We start from the raw sequence: 15,598 nt of genomic DNA, 5'->3' as shown, positions 1-15,598 counted from the left end.
CCCTGTACTAAAATGGCGAATCTGTTGACGCATTCCGTCCACAACACAACATTAGGGTAGGCGACATTTAACGTATATATCTATGGACGCTAACAAGTATTCACGTCGTATCATGCTCAACTCTTAATACTCTTTTACGCACTTTGAGAGTGTTTGCGTTATTTCAGAGAGATATTTAAGCACATATGAAGTAACAGTGCCATCTGTGTACTATAGCTACACAATGCAGCATTTAGCTCGCTCGTAAACATCGCTGCTGTCCTCAGATCATTGTCTGAGCAGAAGTTTCATCATTAGCCCTGACTGTCAGATGCTCTTCATCTCAGGAGCTGTATTTTTAGATGCTCGATAACAGATATAAGGTGAGTTAATAGAACACAGCCAGGAACTCTTCTGCGCGAGTCAGCGTGACGTGCGTGCGCGGGCTCATCATTTGAATTAAATAACGGATACAAGCAACGGGCGGAACGGTAATCAAAGGTAAGTACGATATTCGACGTTTCACATGTTTTATTTGTCGTTTTACTTATAATTTATGTTGAATTGAACTTTAGATGTGTAACGTTTTACATTATAATAAATTTTTAATGAACACTTAACCACTTTATACGTTTTTATGTCGCCCTGTATTGACGAGGTCATTGACAGCAGCTAATGAATATATATATTTAAAAAAATAGCTGTTTTGGTTATTTATTTGGCAATTTCAGCAAAATTACTTAATTTTATGTCTTCATTGCTTTCTAACCTGTGTAAAAATATAAGATGATCTATCAAATCGACTTGGAATGAGCATAAAAAGTATTGCTCCGGCTATAACGTTAAAGGCTAACTTAACGTTATAAGCACTTCGCAAATAGCATTAACGGTGCTTATCATCGAGCTAACATTTTTTAACATGTAATCCTAACAAAGTGAATCGCTGTCGGTTCACGGTTTTGTTACTTTGTTTGTAAATTTATAGATGGTCTCCTCGCCAGAGAAGCTTGCTATTTCGTAAGTTGTCTAACGTTACCCTATCGCTAGTCAAGTCAAGTTAATTCTTTGTGGTTTCATTCTTTACTGATTTCCTTTGTTCACAAACCATGCTTGTCTGTTTTTTTTTCTGATTGCTGTGCTATGTTCTGGTGTAAGTTTTTTTTTCCCTGTTTATTAAAAATAATTTTGTCTACATCCTTCTCTTTCGATTCACGTTACTGCAGTTTACTCATAAAAGTATCTTTAAAAATGTTTGTAAACGCATTCATTTTTTTAAAAATTATATCATGAAGCTTTTTATAATTTCACAAGGAAATGCAATCCAAACAAGATCATTGAATTTCTCACAAAATACCATGCAACTTAATATACTGAGTGAGGAGTCAAAATTGTGGCTAGTTTATGGTACAGATACTGTGGATTGGACATATATATTAATGGAATTGTACTTTGTAATAGTAGATACCAGGTGAGATGTCATACTGATTAACATGTTATTTTTCATATAACTTTTTAATGGCAGTTTCGCTGGAATCTCCAATTGAAAACATCATCGTGTGCGCTTAGACTTCTGTTCCAGTTCTGACTACACACCACTCTGCTTATGTGGATCACTGACTACTATGTTCTCTGAAGGTATTCATTCATTCATTCATTTATTCATTCAGTCATTTATTCTTTTTCTTTTTGGCTTAGTGCCTTTATTAATCTGGGGTCACCACAGCGGAATGAACCGCCAACTTATCCAGCATGTTTTTATGCAGCGGATGCCCTTCCAGCCTCAATCCATCTCTGGGAAACATCCACACTTATTCACTACGGACAATTTTAGCCTACCCAATTAACTTGTACCGCATATCTTTGGACAGTGGGGGAAACCGGAGCACCTGGAGGAAACCCACGCAAACTCCACACAGAGACGCCAACTGACCCAGCCAAGGCTCGAACCAACGACCTTCTTGCTGTGAGGCGCCACTGCAGCGCAGAACCTGAAGGTATTACTGTAGTAAAACAACAGCACCCATGACGGTAACGCTTTCTTTTACAACCCACAAAGTACCGCGTAAGTACAGTGAAATAACGGTGTGCTTTTCTGTACATATAGTGTACCTACGCAAACGTTAATTATATGTACAGAAAAGTACACCGTTATTTCACTGTACTTACGCGGTACTTTGCGGGTTGTAATATATATATATATATATGTAATCCAAAGTAATTGTCTTAAAACCATGCATATTTTAATGAGAATGAGAATGAGAATTAGTCAACAGGGCTCAACACTTAAGATTTTTTTCTACTGGCCTGGTGTGGCCAGTGGAAAAGATTTTTACTTGTCCTGCCAACTTTTTCTCTGGCCTACCAAAAAAATATAAAAGATAATTTTATGCCATTAATTAAGATAAGTTTTTAACCACATGTTTAAAATTGTGTATCAAAAGAAGACAAATGTATAGTAGTTGTCCATATATTAACTCTTTTTATTCAGCAATATAACTTTTTTTAACAATTGATATTTTAACGAAGGTTGAAGGTTTCAGATTACCAGTTAACTATTCATAAATTGAGAGTCTTATTAAATTATACTTAAACCGTATTAGTAAAAAGAGTGTTACTGAACAGTACTTATATTATTTTTTACCTTTACAAATTGTCAGTAGCCAGCACATGCTCTATTAGGGAGATTGTTAGTTGTATAAATCAAAAGCATCCTGTTTTTAAGCACTGTGGTATGAGCTTGGTGAAATGATCTTTAATTGGATATTAATAATCTGTTATTGACTTATTAAAGTGAATGCTTGCAAAAAATATATATATTTTTATCAGCAAAACTTTGGGTGTAATCAAGAGATTCTGGTGACTCATAAAATTAAGATGGTGAGCAGGAAATAAAAAATATGAATGTGAGACAAAGGAAAGTCTGCATTTTTTAATTGATACTATAATACAAAGGAGAAATAAATAGAAATATTATAAAGAGGACAGAGTTTTCTACTGAACTGAAATATATTTTCTGCCATTGACAAAACTACTGTAAGCTACTCGCATGAAAAAACTATAGTAAAAATATGTTTTTGAACCATACTACAGTTTATTGCTAATATATATATATATATGTATGTATATATAATTTGTTTTTCACGCTAATAATGTTATCTTTCAGACATCATCATGATCATCATTGGTATTATTAATATTATGATTAAATTAGGATTTTTTTCTTAATTTCCTAATATATAATAAAAAATACATTTTATAATAAACAGCCTCATTATTCATTTATTCATATGATTAATATATGAATATAGAATATAGAATACGTGTTAGCTTTTGTAAGTGATTTGATTTAGTATATGTCACATTCTCAATATTATTAGTAAAGGAAACATTGGATCTATGTGGCATTAATATATATGTCAGTTAATATGGAAAGCGAGTGCATGTTTTTGGCAAAACTAATATTTTTAGTATTTTATTTTAAATGCGTGCTTGTAAAACAATATTATTTGCACAAATAAATGATGGGGTTCTTCTTTAAAAAAAGTAGTTTCTCTACCCCCTTTAAAACATATGGGCCTTTTACGCTATAACTAACGTGGTTCAAGAGATGGGTAAGCGACAGAGAATTTTGGGAAACATTCTTCACTACATAGTTCTTTCCCCAAACAATGCATCGTATGATAGTGCAGTGGTGAGTTTGAGAAACGCAGCCCTGCTGGTGTGTTATGAATTGCATGTTTTAAATGACAGTGAGACATTTATTGGCGGTGTAACAATTAAGCTTAAATAGGCTGAGCATATTTTTATTAATATTAAAACACATTAATAAAAACTAGCCACTCTTTGATTTTTTTAGTTTCTGTATATTTTTATCAAACAAAAAATGCAATGAATTGTTTATTTTGGTTTTCATTTTATTAGAATAAATATAATTATTAGGCGACACAACTTCTACACTGGCTCTTGCGTTTTTACATATCCTAAAGACTTTTTTGGCTCAAAGACATATGCCTGTTAATTTCAGCGCTGTATTTTGACAGATTTCGCAAAGGCTTCAGCTGTTCTACCTCTCAGCTGGTACCGTTTTGTGACTGTGTGGCGTCTGTATCAAGTGTCTGGATGACAGCGAGGGAGAACGAGATGAGATCAGACCCCAGATTCGATGTGTGGCCTCATGTCAAAGTTACTTTACTGCATTTAAAAAAAAAATTGGCTCATCTAAATTAACTTTTCATTCGATTAAAAGCCGAAATATTGCCAGACAGACAAAGCAACTTTCTGTTCAGTGATAACATACGCACACACACAGAATACACTCTTGTCGGCCTATTCATTATTGATTTTTTAACATTAAACGCATAATAAACAAGTGCAAAAAAGAAGAGCTGAACTTTGGAAAAAGTAATCACTGCGGATGCCGCAATGGTTGCTTTGTTTCTCTGTAGTTGGCTAGGCTTATTAATGGCGCTGCATTGCTTAATCACTCGTTTTAATAATAAATAAGATTATTTATTATTTAAAATTGTAAGATGATGGTCGCGTGATTTTTAAAATGAGAGTATGCATTGCGGATTTATGGCTATTGATCTTATCTACCGGCGACCCACTCAGAGTTAAACATCAAGTAGGTGTGTTAAAGGTGCATGTATAAATTAGTTGTGTTGCCCCCAGATGCTGCAAATAAATCATATGAATAAATAATCACTAGGCGATTTATTATAAAATGAAATTTAATATTTATTATATTTTAGGAAATTTAAAAATAATAATTTAATAATAATAATAATAATACTAATGATGATCATGATGATAATAACTATTATTTTTAATTTTGTGTATTAGAAGTGAAAAAAAAACATAATTTAATAATAATATTAATGATGATGATGGAGATTCTTGTTGTTGTTGTTGTTATTATTATTATTATTAATAATAATAATAATAATAAGTAGGGTATTGTTTATTTATTTTTGGAAAAGTCTACTTTTACAATTTGACACTTGTAAACCAGAGCAGAAAGTTCTAACCGGCAGGCCCATGTCATATGCAGTACAGATATTTAATAAATAACCTACTATAAATCAAAAGAATTCACGCATGCTTTTTGTTTTCACAAGCTTTGGAGATGTAACATTCGGCTTTTAAATAATAGGTCACCTATAGCTTTCACTTGAGGCTGTGTTCAAAATGACATCAGTGTTTTTAAAGTGCACTGCAAAGGGAGCACAACTGTAAATATGAAGATCGCTAAAACTAAACTGTAAAAATAGGTAAAAAGCAAATTACACCTAAGAGAGATGATCTTAATGCTTTTTTTATTTTTAATCATTCAATGTTTAAATGTTATATTGTTCTAAATGAATAGGGCATAGGGGGATAAGTGGCAATAGAACACATCTAGAACTATGTTTCAACTAGCTGCAGAGCTGTAGTTGCGAGCGCTCAAGTTTGCGACGCAGTTTGCAAATGTTTGTTGGAGCGATGGATTTGGGAAATGGCAAATCAACAAACTGCTTGTAACGACGGAACTTGCGACCTAAGTTGATGGTTTTGGGAACCGCACCCTAGATCTCTGCACCATAGGCCTAGCTTTATTATCACAATTTTCATAATTTAATTATTTCATATTCTATTTAATTCTATTTCATATTATAAAATATCTAATTGTGTGTTCTGAAGGTTGGAATGACTAGAGTGTTAGTAATTTATGATAAAAAGAATTTTCAGTTTTGAGTAAACAATCCTTTGTGAAAACTAGGGGGCGCACAGATTCTTTCTGAGGGGGCAATCATCAATCATGCTTTGCAATCAACAAAGCAACCATCGCGGCACCGCAGTGATCACTTTTTCCGAAGTTCGGCTGTTCTTTTTGCACTTAATTATTATGCGTTTAATGTAAAAAAATCAATAATAAATAGGCCTTCAAGAGTATATCGTGTGCTTGTGAAAACATTAAGTGTTTGTGGAAAACATCTTTGTGAGGGAACTTTGCTGAGGTAACGCAAAAAAATTTTTTTTTTCTCACACCCATTTTTTATGAAGGCAAAATGGCTATTTAGATGATTACAACAGGTTTGTAATGGCTGATTGACTCTTTTTTATTGATCGGATTGCAGGCCATTTATAGATAAAATTATAATGCATAGATCAGGAAAATACCACGTAAAAAAAAAGATCATGCAATTTTTTAAATAGAATAAATGTATACTATATATAATAATTTGTGCCCCCCAGTTTTTATAAAGGATTGTTCACTCAAAACTTAAAATTCTTTCTGTCATTAATTACAAACACTCCCGTCGTTCCAACCTTTAGAACACACATTTAAATATTTTAAAATATATGACATAGCAATTAAATTATGAAAATTGTGAGATTAAAGCTAGTCCTATAGTCCAGAGATCCGGTCCCCGCGTCAGGTCAGGTGCGCCCGAAAATAAAACGCGCACACGGCGATGGAGGCGCACTCAACTCACAAGGGAGAAAAGTGGGTGACATGAGACGATCAGCTTAATTAATTACATGTTTCGGTCAACTAAATCTTTAAACACAACTCTTGAGCTCTAAAAGGAAGAAACGCAGAAGAAATTTGCTGTTAAATAAATTTTAGCAGAGACTCAACTGCCAGTCATTTTCACATTAGTTGTTCGGGAAGATGTAGCCTAATAAAATGTTTAAATAAAAATAAATAGTTCACTGCACAGTCCCACAGTAGGCTGCACTATAAATAATATTTAAATTTATTCATTAAAGTTTTATTATTAATATGATTACAGTTAAGCTAAAATTGACAAAACGCATAACACTTTGAATGTTTGCTTTCATTTTGACATTGCTAAAAAGCGCACTTTTACAGTTGTGTAGAGAAACATCCCATTATGCAGCAGCAGTCTAGGTATAATAAATGCCTTTTGCATTTAAAGATGTCCAGCCTGCGAAGTCAAGTTTGCAGTGATATAAATGGAATATATATATTGCTTAAGTGCAACTACCGCGGATCAACCGAGAAACCTCTCACAATCTTTTACAAATATGTAATTAAGGCTATACTGCTATTTGCTTATACAAAATTAAACAACATTAAATATATTACAGCATATCGAATTTGTTTTGACTTGTAGCTCATGGCCCTAAAATAAAAATAACCCGAAAACAAGTTATTAAAATTTAAATAACTAAAAATGTTAATTTATTATAAATTAATAAATAAAATGACGGGTAGGCCTAGTCACCTAATGGTTTATAATGGTTTACAAATGACAAGCAGACAATATCACGAAAAAAATACACTTATGATAGCCTAAGATAAATCTTTATTTTTACATTTAAAATGATGAAAAAAGTTTTATAGCCTATTAAGTTGACTGTTATCCGTGCCAAACATATTTTCACGGTAATAACTGTGAATTTAGGCATCTTTTTTAGGTATTTTTCTGGCTACACTAATGCCTTAAAATGTAACTAAGTCATTGTTTTGAATGACATTAGGGTAACATTTAGCTTTTCTCTAACACTGATGTTGGTTGGATAATAGGCTCCGTAAAGCGGGATGACTCGGTTAAGCTGATTTTACTATATTTATTTACCGGATATACGAATAGTCTGATCGTGGGTCAGCTTGCATGTGTGGGCATAATTTGACGTCTTTACCTAAAACTTTAAACATTCATATGCCTGCTATTTGACATAAAATTGAAATAAATAAGGAGAATAAAATATGATTTAAAGCACTCGTTTGGCACTGAAGCCATGATCCGTCTGCATTAATAAGCGGTATCGTTGCAATACCATCATTAATAAAATCAGTAATAGCGACACTGTGCATATTAATATTACTATTAAAACGTATAATACTGCCTTAGGTCTGTAACAAAGTGAAGTAATAATAAATGTGAATAAATAGCCTAAATGAAAGGAACTAGAGAGACCAAAATCAGCCACCAGGTTTAGTGCCCCCCTATGGATTTAAAATGCCCCCTCAGTTCTGATTCCTGGCGCCGGGCCTGGATGTGAGTCTAGTTACCAGCGTGAAAAACAGGTAGTAATAGAAACTTTTTTTATCACGTGTTTGAGGCCATATTTGACTACAAAAGTGCAGTCAGTAGGCTACTTTAACTTTTACCAGAGTTGTTTTAAGCATCAGTATCACTTTTTTTTGAGTAGGATGTGTGTATTTTTGCCATCTCTGTCCATTTCATAAAAATAAATAATATTACAATAAAAAGTATGGTTAAATAACTGAAATGTGTTCTTAAACAAAAACGTGTGTAGCATGCAGTCAAAATAGCATTTATTATTTGAATGTCACGTTAATTTTCTTAAAATAACACATAAGGATGTGCATTATATCAACTAAAACAGAGTTTTTCTTTGTTATAGCAGGTGCAGCCAAACTGCGACACAACAGCCACGGAATTTACAGGGCCGTGAGAGATCACCTGTACGGTCTGGCGGTGGCAGACGCAGAGCGGAAAAACTATCTGATGCTTTTGTTGTTGTTAATGTTAAATTGACTAATACATGTTTTGTCATTACTTTTGTCTGCAAATATTAGGCTAATAAATAATATTTTTTAAACAAAATGTTGAATTTCTGAATCATGTGAATTTTCTAAAACGTTTATAAAGGTATTTCTCACAACCAAATTTCGACTTAAAATTGACGTATTTTTCGTTGTTTGGACGTCTTACAATTACGTCTTTTGGACGACATGAAAAAGACGTCTTTTCACGTTTCACTTTTCCACCTGTTTTCCACGTTGTTTGGACGCCTTACAATTACGTCTTTTCGACGACGTTAAAAAGACGTAGTTTCGTCTTTCACTTTCCCACCTGTTTTCCACGTTGTTTGGACGTCTGACAATGTCGTCTTTTCGACGTCTATTCGACGAACTATTGCTGGGTGGGGAGCTCATCTGTTTGTCGGAACTACTAGACACAATTTTTTTTATCAACTATAATGTGTTTAATTAGTTAATTTAAAATTCATTTCATTATTCCAGCAATAATTGTTGAGTGAAAGAATGCGCTAGAAATTTGCATTGCGGCTCCCTTTATTGTACAGGCTTATTGCACTTAAACTTTTTTAGGTTCGGCTCTCGAATTAGTAAGGTTATGAGTAAATGTTATTTAAAATATTTAAAGCCTGCCATCTAGCCTACAATAACAGCAAATTTAATAATAGAAAAAAATAATAAGACAGGCCTACTTTGGCGTTGCAATAAAATAGTATTAATTATCAAAAAAATAATTACAATATATAATTAAAATAGGAAGAAGTAAATGAAAACAAATGGTACCCTTTGTTTTTATAGCAGGGCCCAAAGTGTTCTTATTCTGGTTCTGCTAACAACTATTAAAAAGAAAAAAAACACACCAAACAATAAAAACACTAGTAACTGATATTAATAATAATAATAATTATTATTATTATAAAGCCCTATTATATTATTATAAAGATTGTTATGAAACAATCATGTAAACCAGGTGCTCCTCGGAAATGGCTATCTTTGCTCTGCATCAGGTGCACAGCAGCAAGAAGCTTGGCAGTGAACTATGACCTTATTTTAATGACAAATGTCTAAGAATACTGCTTTACGTTTTTATTTAATTTATACATACGCAATGAATGTAAGCCTGCTAACTGTGTGTGGTTCAAATGATAGAATATGTAAACTTAGTTAATATATAATTAAATAATAATAATTAAAAGCCTGCGTGTAAGGCTTTTATTTTGAGGGTGACGTCACGAGCGCAGATTTGGTTGACCAATTAGAGGAAAGTGGGCGTTTCAGCACCGCCTACATGTGTAAAATGAATTTTAAAGTCGTTTATCCGTTTTCCTACCCTAAACCAAAAAACGAAAATCCAGCCAAAATCTCGTTTTTTCGTTTTCTCGTGAGCAAAAGGAAAAACGGCCGTTTTCTCCATTTCCTTTATTCCGTTTGAAAATGGAAAACAAATGAACAAAACGTACACGGACCGTTCTAAAACAACAAGTTTTGTACATTTAGTTTTAAAGGTTTAACTAAATAAATCGATCAAAAACTTGAAGAAAAAAACTAAGGTTAATGAACATTTCAACCGTCTATGCCCTTAAATAGACAGTGAAAGAATAATTCAACTAATGCGATTATCAATTTAAAACTTGAAAAAATATAAAAACAGAAAAAACACACACGTTTATCCCTTTTTTCTCCCTTCACGCTTAAACTACATTTCCCATGATTCCTTCTGCTCTTTCTACGGTCTAAAGCGTGAATGATTACGGTAAGTGATGTGAGCTGAAATAGTCATCTTCTTTCAGTTTAGAATTGTTTGTCAATAGTTTGCCAAGCTTACTAAAATAAACGATCTTCACGGTTCATTATCCTGACGTTTGTCACTGTTTAAGACCCAGAATTTAGAGCTACTAGGCTAATTAGCATGTAGCTGCTAAACAATAACGTTATGGTGTTGAAGCAGGCGTCGCTGAATTTCTTGAAATTACGAAATACACAACACGACGGTAAACGTTCAAGTAAAGTGTACTGTGTATGCAGATATAATACTGCAATCATGGGCTTTTGCAACGTTAGGTTCCTTAAAACATAGCATTTGAGCTTTCTCAGAGTCAAAATATATATGAAGAGTTGAATAGAACTACCACAACTCAACTAGGTTAACCCATCGATTTCTAATGAACATACATTATATATGTAACGTTAACGTTAATAAGTGTGTAAATTAACTTAAGCAGCGCGTGTAACGTGTTTCCAGGCAACGAGAAGCCGGTGATGTGAAGATGCTGAGGAGGAAACCAACGCGCCTCGAGCTCAAGCTGGACGACACGGAGGAGTTTGAAAGTGTCAAGAAAGAGCTGGAGGTAAAATTTTGGACTTGTCATCGTGTCTTAAACATGTGTCATAAATAGTTGCTTCAATTTACTGTACACACATAAAGACATGTTCCTTCATCCCAGTGGGGACTCTCATAGACCCCTTAATGATGGTTCTACTGTACAAACAGTAGATTCTATCCCCCTACCCCTAAACACAACCCAATTTATCTGTACTGCATGTCTTTGGACTGTGGGGGAAACCGGAGCACCCGGAGGGAACCCACGCGAATGCAGGGAGAACATGCAAACTCCACACAGAAACGCCAACTGAACCATGGTTCGAACCAGCGACCTTCTTGCTGTGAGGCGACAGCACTAGGTCTGGTGCGACTGCTTCGTCCGAGGACAGGATTTTCCCGAATGTAATTCTATAAATTTGATGGGAGTAAACCCAATATAGAAATGTAAACAGAGATACGCTAGTGCTTGAGCCTACAAATGGACAAAGCAGTAAAATTAGTTATAAATCTTAGTGCAGCATGGTAAACAGTGTCCAGTGCATGCAGACTAGAAGACGAAGCATACATATAGATAACATCAGCGTAGTCCAATATCAACATAAATGTTGCATCAACCAGCTTTTTTGTAGCATCAAAAGTAAAGTTGTATTGGAGTTGTTCTACAGCTGATTTTGATAGACTACAGTTATGTGTTAGTAACCACAGCGAAAATATATTTCTGCTAAAAACATTATCAATTATGATTAAGTTATGATAATGATATTATTAGGTTATGAAAATGATACTTTAGTCCCTGCTCTCCCCTACTTAATTAAAATAAAGCAAAAATTCTTAGTCCACCACTGCAAATCAGTCAGTAATAGTGTGATTTCTTCATCATTCTTTTTCTCATTTAAAAGCAAGCATGTAAGCAAATCTTACAGAAAGTAAGAAGCTTTCTATAATCTCATGTTACTTTCCCCACATGTGTTAAGAGTCGGAAGAAACAGAGGGATGAGGTGGATGTCGTCGGTGTCGCCACATCCAGTGAGATGAGCGGAGCGGCAGGTGGCACTGCTGATGGGAAAACCAGAGAGCAGATGATTCACGAGAGAATTGGATACAAACCCCACCCCAAGCCTAACACGTTACCATCGCTCTTCGGAAACCTTCAGTTTTGACAAGTGCCAATCCTGAACAATGGACTATAAGGTCTTGAGAATCTGTAACACAGACACGTACGTGCACACAGAATATATTCTGCATCAATCTTGCCAGATTAGAAATGGACATAAAATTATGGCTTTGGTTAACGGTGTTTGTGATAACTGATTTCAAATGACTATTTTTCTATTGAAATAAATAAAGCCTTTCTAGTTGGATGTGGAAATGGTGTGTAAATGTGATATTGGCAGAATTATATTTTTGATAATACCGATTAGGGCGCAACGATTATAAATTTTGGTTGTACGATTATAGTATTAGAAATAATCACGTTTATCATGATTATTTGCATTCATTGATCCCAAAACCCCATTAGTTTATAAATAGTTTAAAACGGTTTTAAATTTTGTTTTATATATTGTGCCCAACTAAATATTTGTTGCTGGTTTAATCGTTTAATTTTATTTAAGTGCATATAAAAAATTCAGTGGATATTATTGATGCATTATTTGGTAAAACTGCTCATTCAATGTGTTTTTGGTCATTATCAATGCACCGGTAAAATAGACCCAGCGGCGAAACCACGACTGCTTGCATGATGCTCATGCCTCGTGTTGACGCACTGCTTCTGCATGCAGTATGAAAGCTCTAATCTGTTAACATGGATGCGAAAAAAAACACTCTCTGGTCATGCCTGCGGTGTGAAACAGGCTTGAGTCTTTCACCACTGTCTTTAAAAACATTCAGTTGATCCCAGCTGGGGATTCGCCACATGATTGCTCTCCACAACGCCATTATTTGTAACTTTAAGTGGGTTTGCCAATCTGTGTCCTTTCCAGTGCTTCTTCCTTAAACCGTTAGCCGTTTGCAATTCCCACGGTCACAAAAGCCCCCTGTCATCTCAACTAGGTGCACCTGAAAAGCACGAGTGTGTTGTGTTGCGTGCGCGTCCCTCCATTGAAAAAAACTAACTTGGACGAGCTTGCCTTAGTTAATAGCCCCAGTCATAGTGAGTAGAGTGCACTGCTTATTAGCCTTAATGTACAAACAAGTGCACAGTTGCCATAACAAGTTGCTGCAGTCTTGTTCCGTGCAGAAATGCAGTGTTGAGAAGCCCATACGTGACTAATTAAATCCCGGTTAATAGTGAAACCAGCTAATCGTTGCATCCCTAATACAGATTATACTACTAATATATATATATATATATATATATATATATATATATATATATATTAGGGATGCAACAATACAGTTAGCCCACGGTTCAATACATACCTCGGTTTTTTAACACTGTTTTCGGTTCGGTTTGGTTCTCATGGCTTAACACGTTTTTTTATTCTACAGGCAATAGGAACAGTAAGAGGTAAAGGAGAAAAAAATAAAAAAGATTTTTTGCAAAACTCATTTTGTTTTACTTAAAAGCCAAAAAAAGTACAGTAGTTCCTGGTGTATTGAATAAAAAAATGAACACTGAAATCTGACAGCTGCTGGTAGCCCATGTACAAACTGGGGAACACATAAAATCCTACACTTTGAAAATAAACATACATGGGAAGTAATAAAGATAAATTGGCCATTTCAAATAAACATATTTGTACTTAAGTAAACATAAATAAACCATCTTAATTATCTCGATGCTGAAAAATGCGAGACTGTAATCTGTAACATGGATCGAGTGCTTTTATATGATGACAAAAGCCCACATCTCCCATCACCATAAACGACTACAAATCTTTAGCAATAAACACCCGCACTGCCTTTGTTATTTATATGCGTCTCTCGGAACCAGTTGGGTATGTTGGCTTGAAAGATTCAGCGAGGGACTGTTGCTATTTGGAGGACTTTATTACCTTCTCTGCTATCCTGCCTTCATACAGTGATATTGCTGGGTGATGGTGCAGCAGATGTGCAGTCATGGTTATACGTGTAAAACAATGCTTTCACAGTTATTTTTTGTCACCGTTTTTTCTTTTATTGGCATTATACTTATCGGGAAAACCGAAATGTCCTCACACCGCAGATTTGTAAGACGCCTGCGCTTCCTCGTACTGTTGCTTCTCTTCGCCGGCGCTTCCTTGTACTGTTGCCTCAGCCTCACTTTACCGCTGCTCGCCATGTTAAAGTGTGGAATGATGGTCAAGAACCCCTAACTTTAAGACATAGTGATTGTATATATACTCGCGAGGAGGAGTTTCCTCATCTCAGCTCATGGACTTACAGGCACACACAGTCAATTCGGGGAGATATAAAACGCACACAAATTATTTAAACGCAAAACCGTGAAAACCGCAATTCACAAGCACGTATTGAACCGTGGAGGTCGTACCGAATGTATGTACAGGCTATATGACATAATACATTACTTGCCATACTTGCTCAACTACTTACTTTTTTGGGGGAGTAACTATTGTTATGCATTACTTTTAAAAGTAACTTTCCCCAACACTGGGTATAACACAACACTGAAATAAAAAATAAAAAGCACTGGAGATAAGAGAATGAAAACACTGACAGATTTTATTTTAGAAACCACCTAAAGTTACCAGTAATGGCACGTCTGATTAGTGATCATGTGGTGAATGTTAATACACCATAAACACTTATTCAAGAGTGTATAAAACACTCTTCTAGTGGGTTAAAATCCGCTATAAAAATAACTAAAAGCCATTCTCTTTAAAGCCTGTGGGACGGAGTTAGCAGGTAAAAGTGTTTACCACATCTACACATTTTATGCATGAGGGGTTCCGTTTGATACTTCGTTTAATTGTCAGGATGCTGTCAGCCATGCAAGTGGCAGCTATATGTAAATTGTAACACCACATACACAATAGTAAAAGGGTGTGCTTTTACTAAGATTAAACTAATATTGCAGCTCATTAAAAGACCAGCTATTAAGATGATGGATGCAAATAATAAGTTATGCATCAATATCATCTGCGCAATATTAGACACCACCTGTAAATCATCACATCATCCCTACTATCATCGTAACTATGTTTCATTCATGCAGTGCCGGTGGGTGCATGCATATTTTTTAGTTCTGATGAGTAGTGATTCCAAATGCAATAAATCTGTTAATATAAAACTTGTAGTAAGAGTAAATGGTGGGCACGACTACATTTTTGATGCAAACCAAGCAAAAGGTTAATTTTGAGCCCTGCATATTTATCTGGGAAGAATGATGTACATCTGACCTTTTAGTCAACATAACTTTTGGAGACATTTATGTGGCCAAATGTAATCGTTTTTCACAAATCAGATGTTTTTTGCATTTTCTCTGATCGGATGTCTATGTAAACAAACCCTAAAAGTGACAGTGGATAATTTCCTGCCTTGATGCTTTCACTGAATCATTCATTTAAATGATTCTTTCAAAACAGCTGATTCATTTAGAAACAAAACAAGTAGCTCTTTTAATGAATGCATTACTAAGTCATTGATAGGGCCAGACAGAATTTGTGGAAATGTTTTGCTATTCCTGCGGATACTTTTGTTAAAAATCTGTAAATTTATCCGGAATTTTTTTAGGAGTATCGTAACTAAAAACTTTATATATTAAATGAAATAAAACATTTTACATTTATTTAATGTTTACAATGCAAATACATGTAGATCCACTTATTTGATAAACAAAG

General features: G+C 34.6%; 1 protein-coding gene across 4 annotated transcripts; it reads left to right on the top strand.

The window, feature by feature from the left end:
* The first annotated feature begins 258 nt into the window (after nucleotides 1-258).
* cdc26 (cell division cycle 26 homolog) lies at nucleotides 259-12,186 on the top strand. Of its 4 annotated transcripts, XM_068221151.2 has the most exons (6): nucleotides 259-480; nucleotides 965-996; nucleotides 1,502-1,614; nucleotides 1,848-1,973; nucleotides 10,737-10,842; nucleotides 11,792-12,186. In XM_068221151.2, the coding sequence occupies exons 5-6, from the start codon at nucleotides 10,762-10,764 to the stop codon at nucleotides 11,975-11,977; spliced, it is 267 nt and encodes an 88-aa protein (XP_068077252.1). In that variant the 5' UTR covers nucleotides 259-480; nucleotides 965-996; nucleotides 1,502-1,614; nucleotides 1,848-1,973; nucleotides 10,737-10,761; the 3' UTR covers nucleotides 11,978-12,186. The 4 variants fall into 4 exon arrangements, with proteins under 4 accessions (XP_068077252.1, XP_073806286.1, XP_073806287.1 ...); XM_073950185.1 differs by lacking the exon at nucleotides 965-996; XM_073950186.1 differs by lacking the exon at nucleotides 965-996 and having other exon boundaries at nucleotides 1,743-1,973.
* Nucleotides 12,187-15,598: the final 3,412 nt, after the last annotated feature.

The sequence above is a fragment of the Danio rerio genome, chromosome 5 (assembly GCF_049306965.1).
Source record: "Danio rerio strain Tuebingen ecotype United States chromosome 5, GRCz12tu, whole genome shotgun sequence".
Taxonomy (NCBI): Eukaryota; Metazoa; Chordata; class Actinopteri; order Cypriniformes; family Danionidae; genus Danio; species Danio rerio.
The sequence above is the reverse complement of the archived record's forward strand: the minus strand, read 5'-3'. Positions and strand labels throughout refer to the sequence as shown.